The following is a 17,739-nucleotide window of genomic DNA, read 5'->3' on the forward strand; positions in this document are numbered from 1 at the left end:
AGCACACCTGAGGGCCTTGTCTGAGTCCTCCTCATGGGACTGCCTAAAATCTGCCAATAGCTCAGACCATCAACTTTTAATAACAAAATATTTTTACAAGCCAGAGACTCCAAGACACCATCAGACCCCAGGAGCTGGTCTCAAGGCCACACTCTGGATTGAATCCTACTCTAAACCCAGAGGCAAGCATTCCAAAGGGTCATCCAAATGCAGCCATGAGCCACTTGAAGAAACATCAGCCGTAACTTGACACAAAGGAAACAATCCCGAAGAAAGGAATGAAAGGCTGGAAACATCAGCCTGAACTCTACAGCCAGGGAAGGACCCCGTGTGTCCCCCCAGCCCTTACCTTGCCGATTGAAATCCATGGGTGGCTGTTTGCAGTCCTGAGCTCTGTGCCCGCTGGCCCCGCAGTTGTAACAGGAGAGGTTCCCGTTTTTTTTGTGGCTTGACCCGTTGCCGTTGCCCATCATCCCCTGTGCCTGGTACACCCCGGCCGTGCCCGCCATAAAGTTCTGCATGGGGGGCACGGCGAAGGTGGACTGGCCGGCCATGACGGAGTCGGGGGCCAGGCCGCTGTTGTAGGCCGTGTGCACCACGGGGAACGTGGTGCTGCTGTTGTACTGCTGCGTGTTGATGTAGCCGTTGCTACACAGGGGGTTGAAGGGCAGGAAAGGGAAAGTAAACATGGAAGGTCCTGAAAAGGGGTGCTGGAAATAGTTGGCGTAGCTGACGGTCATGCCGCTGGAGCCGCAGTTGCCGCTGCAGCCGCAGGAGCTGCACACCATGCAGCCGGGGGGCTGCGGCGGCGGCTGCTGGTGGTGGTGGTGATGGTGGTTCTGGTTGGGGACGGGCACGCTCCCGGCCGAGCCGCTGCTGCTGCTGCTGCTACTGCTGCTGCTGCTGCTGCTGTAGAAGTTGTTGTCGGCGCCAGAGGAGAGCGTGGGGCTGGAGCTGGGCGCGGGGCAGCTGGGCAGGTTGGCCATGGTGGTGAAGGACGGGGACGGGTGGCTGCTGGAGGAGGCCGCGTTGCTGTTGGCGCAGAAGCTGCCCTGCATGGGCGCCACGGGCACGCTGCTCATGGCAGAAAAGGCAACTTTGGTGTTGGCTGTGTACAGAGCAGTCCGGGGGTTGATTATTGCAGGGGACACCGTTATTTGCATATTACTGGAGCAGGAAGTCTGTCCGGCCATGGAGGAGTCGGTGGGAAGAGACGACGACACCAGGAGTTTGATGGGCGGACGAGCCACGTGGAAGACTGTGCTGGACGTCACCGTGGCAGCAGTGCTCGTCTCCACTATGAGTCCTGGCTGCTGGGCTGGTTTGATCACTCTGTCCAGAGCGGAAGCGTGGACGACTTTGGTGCGAGGCCCAAAGTTCATGGTGGACGTTGGGGAGCTGCTCTCGGCACCCCCCGACAGCACCTGCAGGGGCTGGTGCGGCGAGGACGCGGACATGACATCCACCACGGCGTTCCCAAAGCCCTTCTCCATCTTGATGCTGCCCCTCGAGCCGGGAGACACTTTATTCCTTTCCTCCAAAGACAAGAGGGAGTGCACGGAGGACGAGAGCAGCTTCATGTCGGCGGAGCCGCGCTCGGGTTTGTGCACGGAGCCGAGCATGCGGATGGGGGCCATGTGTGAGGGGCTCGGGGACAGCATCTGCATGGGCAGCGCGTGGTGCCCGCCAGGGCCCGAGCCAGCGTCGTTCTGCACGGGCAGCACCTGGGCCGTGGGCCTGGCAGAGCTCGAGGGGAAATGGTTCAGCAGCATCACCGGCTTCTCCTTGTCCGAGGCGTCCAGGTGGAGCTCCAGGCCTGCGGAGAGAGGGGCGGTGAGGACAGCCCTGGGCGGGGCAGGGGGCGCGGCCGCGGGGCTCAGCTTACGTCTCTCGTTCTCCTCGGCGCTGTCCGAGCTCTCCTCCCGCGCCTGGATCCCCATGGGGCTGGAGCTGGAGCTGGAGTACTCGGAGGAGCTGCCCTCCCTGGGCAGGGGGTGGGCTGCCTGATCCACGTCCACTCGCAGCTCTGCGGGGACAGGGGACACGGAGGTGACACTGACAGCACCTCAGCAGGACACTGAGGCCATGCTCAGCATTTACAGGGACACATCACAGGTGGAGCAGAGCGGCTGCCCATTCCCACCAGAGCCATGGGAAAATCGCATTTTATTACCCCCAGTAATCACCAAAATCAGACAGTTTGCTTGCTCCCCATTAAGCCAATGGCTTTTGGGAGATCAAGCTTGGGGAAGCAGCAGCACAGGAATGAGGTGACCCTTGTCACCTCATGGGCACAGCAGTGTCCCCTGCTCCCCTCACCTGCAGCGTGGTTGCCCCGGAGACTCTGGATGGGCCCCACGTGGGAAGTGGGGGGAACCCTGGCCACCCCACTGCTGGTCACCGAGGAAGGTGTGGAGGGGTTTAGGCACCGTTTCTCTGACTTCTCCCTACAGGGTGATGGATGGAGAGAAGCATGAAGAGACAGAAACTGGCTAAAACACAAATAAATAAATCCATTTCTGAATGAACCCAGAGCAGACAAAGCCCATTGAACAATCGACTGCTGCTGTGCCCATTTCAAATGGAAACACTTGGAAATCACAGCAGTGCTGACCAGAACTGCCAGCAGTTAGGGCTGGACTATTTGCCATCTGATTACAACACTATGCTCTTATTTGTCCAGGGTAAAACATCACCAAACCCTGACTAAACTCTAAAATTCTGTCACATATTTTGTCAGCACATCCCAAACCCAAAGAGAAAACAAACACAGCCCCAAGTTTTCCTTTTCCAAACAAACTCTGGAAAAACTAAGATTGCTGATAAACGCTGCCAAGGAGCTCTGAAAAATGGGCAGAGATTTGGATTTCTAATTGCTTTTGAAGGAACAGCAGTAGCTGCAGAATAAACACTTTCCTGTAAGTGGAGATGCAAAAACCAGGACAATCTGTTGCATCAGTGTCCCCAAAGGGCTGTCACAGCTGCCCGGGGTCACTGTGGGACACTGAGGCAGCTCCTGAAGTAGCTGTGCTCCATCCACATGGATGGGAGCCAGAAAATTGTCACTTGCTAGGAAATAAAGCCCTGACTTTGGGAGTGCATCCCCTGGGCTTGCAAACCCAACAGCCCAGGGAAGCCCAAAATCTTTGCAAGAAATGTGATACAAGTTTAATAACACCTAAACACAATGTGTGTATTTTGTAATTTAAAGATTTGGTATTCTTATCACAACCCTGACCAGGCAGCAGTAAACCAGAAATTGCTAAATATTGTTTAGTAATGGAGATAATAATCATCCATATCTCCATGGGAATCATGGCAGGTTTGTGCTCTGGGAAGTAAAATTAGCATTTTTTGACCATAAAAGAAGTTCAGCCAGCCCTCACTTACTTCTCCAGCTCTAGTTGGGTCTTGAGCTTCTTCTTTGCTCCCATGGTGAGGGACTCAAACTTATTCAGATCTTCCTCAGTAAGACTCAGAAACTTGGAAAGAAAAAATATGTTTAGTTTTATACCCTGAAATATTCTTGTTCCCATTTTTAGTGAAGAGAAATTCCAAAAGCCAACTTTAAAAACATTTTTAAATTCAAAGAAAGTCTCTACTCCAGTTTTCAATTATAGTGTAAAAGGAAAGTGTAGGGGACAGACATGAAAGGAAGAAACCTGCAGATTTAATTTAATTAGGTGTGTGCTTGTATTAACCAGTCACAATAAAGATGAAATAACTCGTGTACATATTCAAATAGAATTAAATTAAAACAGAACTTGGTGCTATCAGTGAATTTAAGGACCTTAGAAAATCACTCCAGTTTTCCCAGTGTGTCATTTACCACGGAAGTGGAGTAAAAATATACACCAATAGTAAATTTAATAATAAAATATAGAGATAGATACAGACATTTATATTATAATGTAATTAAAATGAAAGCCAGTGAAGTATGCATAATAATATTTGCTTTTTAAAAATATAGTGGAATATATAGAGTTTTATTACTTTATTAAAGAAAAAAGAACCACAGTATATTTCACTTCTTATAATGAAGAAAATTAAATCAGAAGCCTCTGGTAAGAGACTGAAATTAAATCCATAAAATATTCCAAAGCAGCACAAAGCTGAGCCCGAGCCCTCCCTCCACTGGAGGGCGTTCCAGGCCAAAAGACAGAGGACAAGGAATCTCCCACTGGAGCGGGGAAAATGCTCCAAAACCTCATTGAGATCAAATCCAGCACACAGAGGTGTGATCTGGGACTCTTGCAATGCAAAGACACATGTGATGATTTTTCCACAGGAATTTCTGCAGGAAACAAACCTCACTCACTCATGTTCATATTCATGCCACGAGTCTCTGAAAATTTAGTTCTTAAAATGAGGATAACCAAATATTTTGGGAGAAACATCAATCAAGAAGCAGAAATCAAGAAAAATCAATATATTTAGGTATCTGCAGCACACAAAGGGAAGTTCAGGGAGCCAAGCAGAGCTCCTGAGGCAGCATCCCAGCTGGATCTCCAAGCACTCCTTGAGGAAGCCTGGGAGAAGCAGCAGCTGTTGAACAGCCCCGGACACAACACAGAGTGAGAACAGCAAGAAGGTTTTCATCAATTCATTACTGCTTTCACAAAGTGTAAACCTCCCCAGCAAGTGCCAGAAACTGGTGTGACCCTCAGTGCAGATTTCCCAGCCTGGACAAGGTGGGGATAACTCAAAGCTGCCTGCTCCCCTCCATGTCCTGCCCTACCTTCTCCATGGTGAGCTGTTTGAAGACGGGGTAATACTTGTGCAAGCGCAGCTTCCTGAGCCAGTCCAGGATCCCGTTTTGCTCCTGTGTCTGAGGGGTTTGGGGGCTGGAAGACATCAGCATGGCAGGGGAGGAGCTCTCCAGCTGGGAGCGGTAGCCCAGCGCGGAGCCGGCGCCGCCGGAGTGCGCGCAGTGCGCCAGCGACACCGGGGCAGCGCCCGCGTGCTGCACGTGGCTCTGGGAACTCTGGATTCCAGCCACCCCACATATAGGTCTGCAAAACAGGAACAGGCCTGGGGTTAGTTGGATGAGCTGTGACACCCAGAGATCAGCCACAGAAATCTGGAAAAATTCACAGAAATTCTGGGAAAAACCACCCCAGTTGGAGCCAAGGTATGGATTTGTAGCTGCCCTGCTCCACAGCTCAGTGTAACAAACAGAGCACTTCTGGCAAAGGGTGAAGCTGATCTCCACCTAAACAGAATTTTCCTTCAATAATTTCCTTCACTAATCACAGATCTGAAATATTCTGCTGCCTCTCTGTGATTTAAAAAAGCTTGACAGAACAGCCTTTGTATTATTAAAAAGAAGTAAAGATGCCCAAATATAATCCCATGGAAATTTTTAATCTTTCCATATGGAAGCCACAATACTGGCTCCTTGAAGAGGGTCTGGGTTTTGTTGGAGGACATGAAAATTGCCTTTTAAGAGAATGAGTTTAAACAAGATAAATATTTCACCTTCCAGATGTTCCCAGCGTAGTTCCTACTTTATACAGGGAGGGGTTGCCAGGATCTGCAAACAAGGAACAGAGTCACAAATGGCATCAGTTTATGAAATGCAGTACAAAAAAAAAAATTTTTTTAAACTTTATTTCAACTCACTTGAGCTCTGAAGTTGCTGTGAGGGAGATGAAGTGCTGAAGAACTTCCTGACGTGGTCGTTTTTCACCACATGGGAAGGGAACGGGGCCAGGTACCTGCAGCAAACAAAGGCCCTGCTCTGTTAGAGCCTCCCAAATCCATCAGATTGCACTCTGGACAACACACTTGGAAATCAGATTGGAAATTGAAAAGCTGAAACACACCATGCAATCCTGAATTCTGGAAATTTATGGATATTCTTATTTTTAATACCAAACCCTGTTACCCCGGGGTTGTTTTCACTCTGGTGAGTGTTTCAGCAAAGACCCCTCATTCAGCAACCCTGAACACTCCTAAGGCAGAAAATGTTCAAATGTAAACTTGAAAATTGCCTTTCAAATGCTGGAACCTGAGGAATATAAAATAGAGATGGATCTGTTATTGAATTTCCTCCTCTTGGAGATAAACAGCAGATGCAGAGTCTGGCAGTTTAGGGCAAAACTTCTGTCACGTTTTCCCTGTGCCTCTTTTAAGGGAAAAAAGCCCTTTAACAGCATTCCAGCTCCTCCAGGGAGCTGTGGGACAAGGGATGGATGGGCAGGACAAGGAGGGACAGCTTTGAGCTGGAAGAGGATGGATTTAGATAAAATATTGGGGAGAAATCCTTCCCTGGCACAGGGTGCCCAGAGCAGCTGTGGCTGCCCCTGGATCCCAAGGCCAGGCTGGACACTGGGGCTTGGAGCAGCCTGGGGCAGTGAAAGGTGTCCCTGCCATGGCAGGGGTGGGATGGGATGAGCTTTGAGCTCCCTTCAACCCAAACCACTCTTGGATTCCACCACAAAAATCCAATTTCCCAAAGCTTTGCACCTTGCACACCCAGAGGTGTTTCCCAGCTGGAAACCCCAGAGTTCAGGGCTGAATTTCACAGCAGAGCAGCACCTTGGAGCAGCCTCTCCCCTGCTCCAGAGCTGCAGCTGAGCCCTGGCAGGGCAGGTGCTGCTCCATTAACCCAGATTTGCAGAGGCTGCTGTTCCCAAGCAGGCACACACATTCCCTGCAGCCTCCCAAACTCTCCTTGGAGCACAGCAAGCCCTGGGAATGCTGCCTGCCATGAAAAACAATCCAGCCTTGCACCTGCTGGCTGCTGCCTATGGAAAACCAACATCCACCATGGCTTAGGGAAAAAAAAAAAGTGGAAAGGAGAAGCTCTAAGAAATAATAAGTAATTAATATTTTAAAGTGTAATTTAATTTTATAATTATAACATATTAGGATCAGAATAATACTAATATTACAATAATCTTGTTTTGTGTAGATAAAGACAGTAGAAGCTGAAAGGAATTTGAGTCACTCCTATTTTCCTAGGAAAATCATATTTAGAAAGAGAAACCTGATGTGATCTGCCACAGATTATGACACTAAAAATATACTTTATATTAAATAATGGCCAGATGATTTGTGATAATTTGAGGAAGTACAAGGTAAGACTTCAAAAAATTTCTTAGCTGTTAAAGGCTTCCAAAAATGTAATCTTTTAATAATAGCTAAATACATACCTAACTTTTAAATATTAAAGTAAAATAAACGCCTCAATAAAATGACAAGCTAAAATGAGAAAATAAAAACTCTGTGAAAGGGGAGAAAAAATCCCCACAACCCATTCCTCAGTACAGATGGGTGACTATTCAGGCTTCTATTTTTTCCTGAGTTTTGAGTGGTTGTTTTAAACAATTCTGGTTATTTTTGAGTCCAAAACAAACTTTTGCAAAGCCAGTGATCCTCTATTTGTTCTTCACAAGGAATGAGGAAATATCAATTCTCCAGCTTAAAAAAGAATATTATTACCATCTGTATTTCTCAAGAAAGAATTCCTGAAAAATTGTTATGCACTGAAATTAATGGAACATCCAGGAAAAAAGCTTAGGATCAGGCTCTAATTTCTTCGAAGTAATTTAGAATATGGAGATAATATTTCTATTTCCTGGGGTTTTTTTCTTTTTCTCAGTGAAAGAAGCCCAGTGTCAAGACAAAAACCCCACAAGATCCCAGCATACCTCAGGTCTGATTCCAGGTCCATGTGGTTCCGTTCCAGGTAAAAGGAATCTGGACCAGCTAAGCAGGGAATGAATTTCTCCAAGTTTTCTTCTGGATACAGCTGAGACAGCTAAAGGGGGAGGATATGACAAATTAAACTTGAAAAGTTTTGTTATTTCTATGAGGTTCAGGCCATTGCCTGTTATAAATCAAATATTTTATGAAATTCAATCTGAATTATCTTGGCACATTTTGAGAAGTATCATTGAACAAAATTAGAGAGAGGGACAAAACATTTTTTTCCTTTTCAAGGTGTTTTTCTTATTGTCTTTACCTTTGAAATGAATTCAGTCACTTCAGCAGAAGATTTGGTTACCAACGTCACCGAAGAATCAGACCACAGGACCTTGGGGAGGAGCAAGAAGCATTTGCTTTAGTAATTAATTTAATTTGGTTCCTCAAAATCCACTAATTGGTATCAACTCTCCCTCACAGATGTTGTGATGGGTGACAGCAAGAAGGAAACACATTTTTTATGTGCACAAGGACAAAATTGCTGCCCAATTCTTGCTGTTTTTACATTTATCAACTGCTCTGGGTGCTTGGAAAAGCCCCTCAGAGTTTACACAGCCCTTACACCCTGCAGACATCCAGAGTTAAGCAAGCGACCACGGAGTAATGGAATTTTTTCCCCTCATTATTGTTAAAGAAAACAGCTGGTTTGTAGGATCTGCTTTCCAACAGGAACAGCTCCCCCCACACAAAGCTGCCTATTGCTAATTAATCAACTCCATATGCCAGCAAAATTGAGAATGGCAGCAAAAACCCAGGCAAAACCCTCCTGCAGCTCCTGCTCCAGACTCCATCTTGTCCATGCTCTAAAAAAAGGGAATATCCACTATTTCTGCCCACACAAGCCATGACACCCTTGGATATTGAAGCATTTATTCCTTGGGAGATGAGGTTTAATCAAGCCAAAAATCAGGATTTTTGGAAAATCAGCATGAGACAGGCCAGGGGTGAATCCCTATGGATCCAAAATATCCATTGGAGCATCTGGAGGCAGCTGGATCCAGGGGGAAGGAGCTGGGTGGGAGTTTGGGGATCACAGAGCAGCCTCTCACATGACATTCGTTTCAATGACAACTCCAAACATACACAAAGTTTTTCCAGCCATCCAAACGCTGCCAAAATGAGTGGGGAGAGGATTTCAAAATATATTACATAAGGGAGGAATTTCCTCTCAGCAGAGCTGTTACACAAAAAAAAGGGGGGAAAAAGAAGACAGAAACTTGAGCAGTTTTACCAAATTTGTGGGTTGGTTTTTTTAAGTTTGTGGTAAATATTTTTTTTTTTTTTAATTCACAAGGAATTTCAGAAAGTACAGGAAATATTTTTTTCTAGTTCTGTAATAACTCAACAACTGTCATGACTTCTGTTTAAACTTGAATTTTCAATACTTATAAAACAATAATGTGAACTGTAAATGGGGGGAACAATAGCACTGCAAACACTAAACTGCTCCATCCATTGACCTGCTATTCCCAAGCTCCTAAACAAAACAAAACCATTCCATAATTGGGTTTTTAACCCAGCAAACAGCAATTTATCAACTCAGCTGAAGTCTCTGCTCTTCCCTCAGTTCAAGCTGTTGAGGCAAACACTGGGTACAGTAATTTCTGTTATTTATAGAAAAATTTGTAATAGGAAAAGAAGTTTCACGAGATCTTAATTGGAGTGGAGACAACTGCAAGCTTCATACAGAGCTTGAAAAGCCCTTGGAAAAATCCTGTCTGTGATTGATGACATTTGGAACAATTGGGGGATTCAGCAAATTTGGACATTCTCCATGAATCCAGCCCTGCAGAGGTTAATGCTGCCAAAATCCCAACAGATGCTGAGGAGTTTTAAGGAATAACTCGGTGAAAGTCGTGGATAATTGGGTTCCTTCTGGTTTCTCCTTTTCTCATCCCTCACTTTGTCTCATCAAACAAACCAAAGCTGTTTTCTGGGCTGTGCATCCCAAATTTTGGAATACTTTACTCCAGTTTGTCAGCTGCTCAGCAGCACCAATGCCCCAGGTCACAGGGGATGAACAATGAACTCATCCCTGCAGTGGGATGGGAGCAAACCCAGGCTGCAGCAGGGGGAAACTGAGGCACACTCATTCCACTGCCCCCACTGCCACTCTGTGCCACAGCACTGCTCCCACTGCCACTGTCAGTGCCACTCTCTGTGCCACAGCACTGCTCCCACTGTCAGTGCCACTCTCTGTGCCACAGCACTGCTCCCCCTGCCAGTGCCACTCTGTGCCACAGCACTGCTCTCACTGTCAGTGCCACTCTGTGCCACAGCACTGCTCCCACTGCCACTCTGTGCCACAGCACTGCTCCCACTGCCACTGTCAGTGCCACTCTCTGTGCCACAGCACTGCTCCCACTGTCAGTGCCACTCTCTGTGCCACAGCACTGCTCCCACTGCCACTGTCAGTGCCACTCTCTGTGCCACAGCACTGCTCCCACTGTCACTGTCAGTGCCACTCTCTGTGCCACAGCACTGCTCCCACTGTCAGTGCCACTCTCTGTGCCACAGCACTGCTCCCACTGCCACTCTCTGTGCCACAGCACTGCTCCCACTGTCAGTGCCACTCTCTGTGCCACAGCACTGCTCTCACTGTCACTGTCAGTGCCACTCTCTGTGCCACAGCACTGCTCCCAGTGCCACCCAGGCCAAGCTGCCTCCAGCTCACACAGCACTTTCAGACCATGGTGAAATCCCTTTCCAGTCAGCTCCCCCAGCTCTTGCTCCACTGAGGTTTCCTTAAGTGTAGGAATGAGCCCCCTGTTGATGGAGTGATTCAATTACTCTTTGTCTGCTTAAAAAGGCAGAAAGCCCAGAAGTTTCTCTCCCAAAGACACCTCAGAGCACCTTTGGGACTTCACCTCAAACTGGGGCTGCCAATTGGACAGAGGCCAAAATGTCCCACCTAGGTAATTCACTAGAAAAGGAAGAGAACAAAGGAAATATTTGCTTTTGTGGCATGTTCTAGCAGGAGCAAGAACCTCTTGCCCCTAGCTTGGTTTTTCTCTGTAAGAGTTTGTTATTTTGCCTTTTATTAAACCTTTTTCTGTTTCCAGCACTGCCTCAGAAGCCATCCTGCTGATTTTATGCTGTTTGGGGTAGCTGGGCTATCTCAGGTGTGATGGGTTCCTATGAGAGCTCCAAGAGAAACCCAGCACTCATTGCCCTGAAGAGTTCCCAAAGCTTTTCTGTACTCCCCAACCTTCTGGAGCCACATCCCACCAGAGGCTCCCTCCCTGTCCCTTTCCAGCAGCTGTGCCCTCAGAGCCCACACTGTTCTCTGTCCAGATTACGACTGAAATTCCCTCTGGTTTCTGCATTCCAGCAGAAGAATGGACATTGGATGTAGATATGGATAATATCCTGTAAGGGTGGCATCATATTTCCCCCTAAACAAACACTGCCAAAATTTCCTCCATTAAAATGTTTTTTGGGGATTTTTTTGCCAATCCCCACCTACCAACCTCTGCATCATCCACAGCCATTTATGACTTTCAAATCATTGATTAAAAGCTATCAGTCCCAAAGGTGCTCTGCTTTCACAAAGGATTTTTGGGATCTAACAATAAAGTTTGAAAATTTCCTCAACTCCTCCTTAGGTTTTATCCTCCCTTCTTTCACAGGAAAGGAAACCCAAACTTACCTCAAAGGAATACTCAACATTTCTTTCATTCTTCTTGTGTGCCAGCCCCTTCAATTCCACTTTTTCAACACTCACTATGGAAAAACAAAGAGAGAAGAAGAATGAGGAGGATATTCCTAAATACAGACAGAAGTGATGACTTTTGGGAAGTGCCAGGCCCTGTTTTGAGAGCATCCCATGACCTGTGGAGGTGCTCCAGGTGCCCAGTTCCAACTTCCTCCCTCAGGAATGTTGGTACCACCACTTTATGCTGTTTTCCAGACTTGGGAAAGTTTCATCCCAAGCAGTTTCAACCCAAATAATCCACTCCAAGCAAAGCTCTTATCACCCCACTCATCTCTGTAACAACACACATGGAATTATCTGAATAGCATCAAGGAACAAACACCATCCCTGCCAGGGGAACTGGCATGAGGAAGAACTCTCCATGTTTTCAGGGCCTGGTTTTACAAGTTCAGTGTGGTTTCATGGCTCTGCTCACATCCTGACTCCTCCCTTCCTGCAGCTTCACAGAAAAAATCACTTGGAATAAGGTACAAGTAAAAGCAGGATCTGAGTGTGGAAAGGATGGAATGCCAGCACAGGTCACCTTACACATCAGATATTTGGTGTGCTGAGTTCTGGGAGACTCCCACTTCCCAAGACACCCAGATAAGAATTCACCATGAAAAAACTTTATTTCATCAACTTTCTATTCTCTTATAAATTCCTCCTGCCTTTTGACTGCACTCATGGGGATACATACATGAATTTTTTCCTACAAAGAGCCAATTTACATTGGCTTAAAGCTTCAAAAGCAGAATTATCCCAACCAAAAGTCAGTAAAATTTCACCTGTGAGTGCCAGTGCCCAAAGGGACAGGTGCTATGTCTGCTGTGTGTTCACTGAGCAGTCCTCACAAGCAGAGCCCACAATTCTGTTACTATTTCCACAGAATCCCCATTTACAAGCTGTTACCCTGTTTTCAGCACTATTTATTATTAACTTTCTGTTATCAGGAAGACTCAACCCAATGCTTATCACATGGAACTCCCTCCTGAGTGCCCAAGAAAACAGTGCAGTGAAATTACAGCAGCACCATTACAACACCTGCCTTGTGTCACCTCCCTTGTCCCTGTCCCCAGGGAGGCTCCACCCAAGCTTGAGTTCCCTCTGTTTCCCAACAGCTGTGGCCTGAAGGTTTCATTGAGACCTTTTAAATTCTTTTCTTGTGTCCTCAGAGAATCCCAGAATGGTTTGGGTGGGAAAGGACCTTAAAGCCCATCCAGGTCCAACCCCAACACCTTTCACCATCCCAGGTTACTCCAAACCCCATCCAGCCTGGCCTTGGGCACTGCCAGGGATCCAGGGGCAGCCACAGCTGCTCTGGGCACCTGTGCCAGGGCCTGCCCACCCTGCAGGGAACAATTCCTGCCCAAAATCCCATTAAATCCACCCTGTGACACTGAGAGCCATTCCCTGTGTCCTGTCCCTCCATCCCTGTCCCCAGTCCCTCTCCAGCTCTCCTGGAGCCCCTTCAGGGGCTCTGAGCTCTGTCTGAGCTTCTCCTGTCCAGGTGAGCCCCCCCAGGTGTCCCAGCCCTGGATCAGCTCCCTGGGCTCCTCTGGACTCATTCCAGCATTCCTGACTGGCAATCCCAGAGCTGGGCACAGGTCCTGCTCATTTACAAATGTTAGTGTTGTCACCTGGGTATTGGCTGCTTAAAAATCTCTTATTTAAATTTTATTTACAGTGAAAATTCTGAAAGCCCCCCAAATTCAGCTCTACAGATGTTTGTGGCTGTTTTTACATGGAGAAAATGAACATTCCTGTTCTGATCCTCCTCCATGTAATTCCCCATTACAATGACATCAATCCCTGGGCTTAGGAATAATGTCAATTCATTACTTACTGCTTTCTCCTGCACATTCTGCTTTTTGGAGAGGTTTGTTCCTTTCAAAAGATTTCACTGGGCTCCTCTCACGCTTCTGAAATGATTTTGTGCCCCATGCTGAGCACCACAGGGATAAATCTGCTCACCAGACATTGCTGAGCCATCCACACAATATTCAGTGGCATGAAGGTTTGAACATGAAGATTTGAAAAGGTTAATTAAAAAAAATCTACCTCAGTACACTTATTTGAGAGAACTCAGGGCCCCCTGAGTTGTGATCACAGCTAAAATAAACTGAATATTGATTGGAATTGTGAGTACTACAGGATTATAATGAGAAAGAATGTGTAAAATGGGTATTGAGAGGGGGAATGTGGTGAAGCAGCTGAAGGATGAGCAAATAACTTGCAGAAATCCTGGTGTCAACTGCTGCAACATCTGGTTTTGAAAAACACAGCCTGTGTTATGCAACATTTGTTGTTTATAGCAAACCCAGCATCACTTTGCTGCAACTGTTCTTATCATTTGGCATTTCTAAAGGATTCAAAGCCCATCTCTTCCAGACATTCATTTTTCATCTCCAGCAATTGCAGCAGAATTGGATTACTCAGAGACATAAACCCAAGCTATTCCTGTTTTACTCTGTGGGTTAATGACAAACCTTCAATCACCCCTGGATTTGGTGGTGCTGACAGTGCCACAACCTTTTCCTGCTCAAAGTCTGGGCTGAACCTCCCAGTGAATAAAACCCACTGCAGGGAATTTACCCTGGAAAGGGACTGCAATTAGAAAAATGGACCTTTAGGTAGAGATTTCTGCACTGGTCCTGTAAGATGAGCTCTGTTCTAGAGCAGGAAATGCAGCTCCTGTCCTGGACAGGCTTTAGGGACAACCAACTGGATAATTCCTCATATCACACAAAGAGCTCCAGGAATTTTCTCTCAGCTACCTAAAATATCCTGAAAAACATCATCTGCCTGAAGAAATCTTGTTTAATTTATCAAGTTGTATGTTTGTGTTCTGTGGCCTCTCACCTACTCTGTGTGTTGTTTAACTTCTGGTTGGTTTTATTGAAATAACCTTCCTAAACCTGCCCTGAAGCTTTACTTTATTCAATCAGTGCTACAGAACTCCAGAAGAAAAGGTGCCATCCACCAAGTACAAAGGGAAGAAAAAAAAAAAAAAAGAAAGAGATTTTTATTTACTGCTTTTACTCTCAAAAGCTCAAAGAGCTGACTCTACTCAGTACCCCAATAAATGAGTCCAGAGCAGAAAAACCTCTGTGCAGAATTAAGGACACACGATACTGATGGCTTTTCAGGATGCTGAATCCAGGAAAACTCCAACTTCCCAACCCAGGGCACACAAAAAGTTAAAATTCCTAATTCAGGAGATTCCCAAAGTTCAAGTTCCTAATTCAGGAGATTCCCAGAGTATATTTGCCCTGGCAAAGGGGCACACGAGGCTTTCTGCTGTGGAGATTTATCCAGAATTATCTGGGAAATTGCAGCAGGTGAGTGGAACAGCTGGATGGGACCCCCAGGAGAGGGGGACAGGAACACAAAGGGGGTTGGAGAAGCTCAGGGTGCAGAAGCTCCATCAGGGCTGTGGCAGCACCTGCCAGGACCTTCCAGCATCATCCCTTAAGGGCTTTTTAAAATTATTATTATTATTTGCTGCTTTCTGTGAACACAAGAGAAGCATTTTCCATGTAGTTTTGGAGTCCATTTCAGGGTACCCACATGGAAGGCTGAGTGTGGAACCCTCCAGCCCTGAGGCACAGCCAGGACAGCAGCGATGCCACCGATGTCACCTCGTGTGCTGCTCCAGCCCTGCCTCCCACCCTGCCCCAGAGCCAGGGAAAGCAGCCAGGAGCCTGCAGACATTGTGTTCAGCTCTGCTTCTCTCCTTTTCCTATTTCCTGGGGGCTTTTTCCCTGTTTTTTCCTATTTTCATATTTCCTGTTTTCTGTTTTCCAGTTGGGGATTTTCACCCCTTTGGCTGATACTGGAGCATTTCTCATCTGCTCACTCAGTGCTCCTGGGAAGGGACACACAATTCCCTCCCTCTGCTCACACCAGGTGTTAAATCCTCTAAATTTCTGGTTTCCCTCTCCAAAAAAAGCAGGAGCTTGGATCTCCTCCCCTTCCCAAAATGTCAGCAGCAACACAAAGCAAAAGGGCAATTCCAACCCTTCAGGATTTGCCATTCCCGGCTGGAAAAGGTCAGGGTAAAACCTGCTCTGGATGTGGGCAAGGGCAGGAGAGACATTTTGAGAAGCCACATCAATCAGATATTGATCTTTTAATAATTCCCTCTTTACAGCTGCTGGATCCATCCTAATAAAAGGATTAGATAGATCAGTGCCTCAGTCCAAACTGAGAATTTTGTGCTCCTCCTGAAAATGTAAAGTAAAAAAGTAAAGTAATTAAAGATAAATCAGGAGTGTTGATTGTGGCCCAGCCCTTTTCCAGAAAATCCAGTATCTCCCCACTCCATACCTAGAGGATTTCCTTTGATGAAATCCCAGGATGCAGGGTCAGTTTGGGTGGGATGTACCATGGAAATGCCACTCCCCAGGTGGCAAAATCTGAATCTCCTGAAACTGGGTTGAACATTTTGGTTTGTGGTACTTGACCAAAAACAGCAGAAAGGCTGCAAGTTATTTGTAAATAATAATAATAAAAAAAAAGGTAAAAATAACCCCACAACAACAACAACAAAAAAACAAAAATAAAACCCCAAAACAAACAAAAAACAAACAGAAACCACCAAAAACTAACAAACAAAAACCCTAGGTAAAATCTTTCCTATAGGAGGCCATAATCATAAATGAGGCCTCTGCACTGAAAGATTTATTAGATTTTCCTTCATGGAAAGAGGCATCAAACCATGACAAGCAACTGAGTTTGTGTTGAAAAAGTGGAACAAAAGGGACCTCATAAAATCCTTCCCACATCCCTGTTTCCACAGAAGTGGGCAGAAATGCAGCAGCACCACTTTCACAAGGCATCATCATCTCCTCTTTGTGCTGAAGCAATGCTTCCAAAGCAGCATTTCCCAATTCCTGCTGCCCAGCAGATGCCAAAATCTGGGAACAAAATCCCACAGAGGCTCCCCACAAACCCACCAGGATTTATATTCCCACATACACAGGCAGGAGGGAAGGAAGGAAAACACAGAAAAGAATTTATTTGCTCCATGCAAAGCACATTCATGGCAACAAAAGAGCAGAAATTAAAGGGGTTTGTGGGCTTTTTGTTTGGGTTTTTTGACTGCTTATAAGTATCAGCTTAAGAGATGGGTTTTGGGCTGTTTTGCAGAAAACTTCCTGCTTTCACTTTTTAAATCTTTCTAATGCTTTTTATCCAGGCTATGATAAAAACCCGGGATCCCCTCTTGTTCCCAGCACAGACACTGATCCTCCTCTGCACAAACACACAAGGACTGAGTTTTCTCATCACCAAATTTGATTTCCCTTTCTCCTACTCCTCAAAACTTCAATTATTCTTTTACTAGAATAATGGAGGCCTGAGGAAAACCTGCAGAATCAAATATTAGGGTTTGAATCTGTAGGGTGAGAACTGAGATTTAAATGTGATCAGCATCTTTAGGGTGCCAAGAACTTGGTGTGGGTGCTATCCCCAAGATCCCTGAGGCTGGAAAAGAGCTCCAAGGCCATCAAACCCAAGCTGTGACAGATCCCACCTTGTCACCAGCCCAGAGTGCCACATGCAGGGATGGGGACTGTCCCAGGAGCTCAGATCATTGTGTTTACTTACTGAAACTCCTTTAACAAACCACAGAATGACAATATGATCTTCTAACAGATATTCTAACAGATCTTCTAATATTATCTTCTAATTATCTGATCTGTCTCTAAAGGCTGGCACTGCTGAGCGTCCCTGAGGTGATTTCAGAGGAAGATTTCCCTGGAAGAGCATCCCAAAGCTTCACTTCCAACTTCCAGCCCTGCACCCAGCAGGCTCTGAACACTCAATATCTGGAGAGGATGGCACTGAAACCATTCAAGCTGAACTCTGCTCCATTCCCCAGGCAGCAAAAACACCCCTTGGTGTGTCCATGACACACTGACAGCTGCACAAACTCCCCAGAGATCTCTGATCTGCACCAGCTGATGGGCCAGAGTCCAGAGCAGGAGCACAGGAGTGCTCAGGTACAGGAACTGCCCCAAACCACCCAACACACCCTGGCAGGGAACTGCAGCAAACAATTAAAGCATCATTCACTTCATTGACAAGCCATGAGCTCATCTGTGGAGACAGCAGAGGGGGAAATGCTCCCACTCAACAGCATGGAGAAGTATTTCAAATATTGAGGGAAAACAGGCAAAGAAACAAATGTTTCTTCTTGAAAATCATCTCATTTTGCTACTTCTAGAAAAGTCAAAAGTAGGAATAGATGAAGCAATTCTATCTGCTGCTCATTGCATTGAGTTGTCACGTGAAAATGACCTTTTGTTATTATATTAGTGACATCTCAGACT

The 17,739-nt window shown here is 46.2% G+C and overlaps 1 protein-coding gene across 1 annotated transcript in view; it reads right to left on the reverse strand.

The window, feature by feature from the left end:
* The window catches only part of ZCCHC14 (zinc finger CCHC-type containing 14), a 50,474-nt gene that overhangs the window by 4,863 nt on the left and 27,872 nt on the right, over nt 1-17,739 (reverse strand). Inside the window, exons 3-12 of the mRNA XM_063168166.1 lie at nt 11,360-11,433; nt 7,970-8,041; nt 7,656-7,765; nt 5,623-5,717; nt 5,479-5,533; nt 4,739-5,012; nt 3,391-3,482; nt 2,320-2,447; nt 1,886-2,026; nt 350-1,816 (exon numbers count right to left, since the gene is read on the reverse strand). Of these exons, the coding sequence (XP_063024236.1) occupies nt 350-1,816; nt 1,886-2,026; nt 2,320-2,447; nt 3,391-3,482; nt 4,739-5,012; nt 5,479-5,533; nt 5,623-5,717; nt 7,656-7,765; nt 7,970-8,041; nt 11,360-11,433 (2,508 nt within the window). The remainder of the gene's footprint in view (nt 1-349; nt 1,817-1,885; nt 2,027-2,319; nt 2,448-3,390; nt 3,483-4,738; nt 5,013-5,478; nt 5,534-5,622; nt 5,718-7,655; nt 7,766-7,969; nt 8,042-11,359; nt 11,434-17,739) is intronic.

Source organism: Melospiza melodia, chromosome 13 (genome assembly GCF_035770615.1).
Source record: "Melospiza melodia melodia isolate bMelMel2 chromosome 13, bMelMel2.pri, whole genome shotgun sequence".
NCBI classification, from domain to species: domain Eukaryota; kingdom Metazoa; phylum Chordata; class Aves; order Passeriformes; family Passerellidae; genus Melospiza; species Melospiza melodia.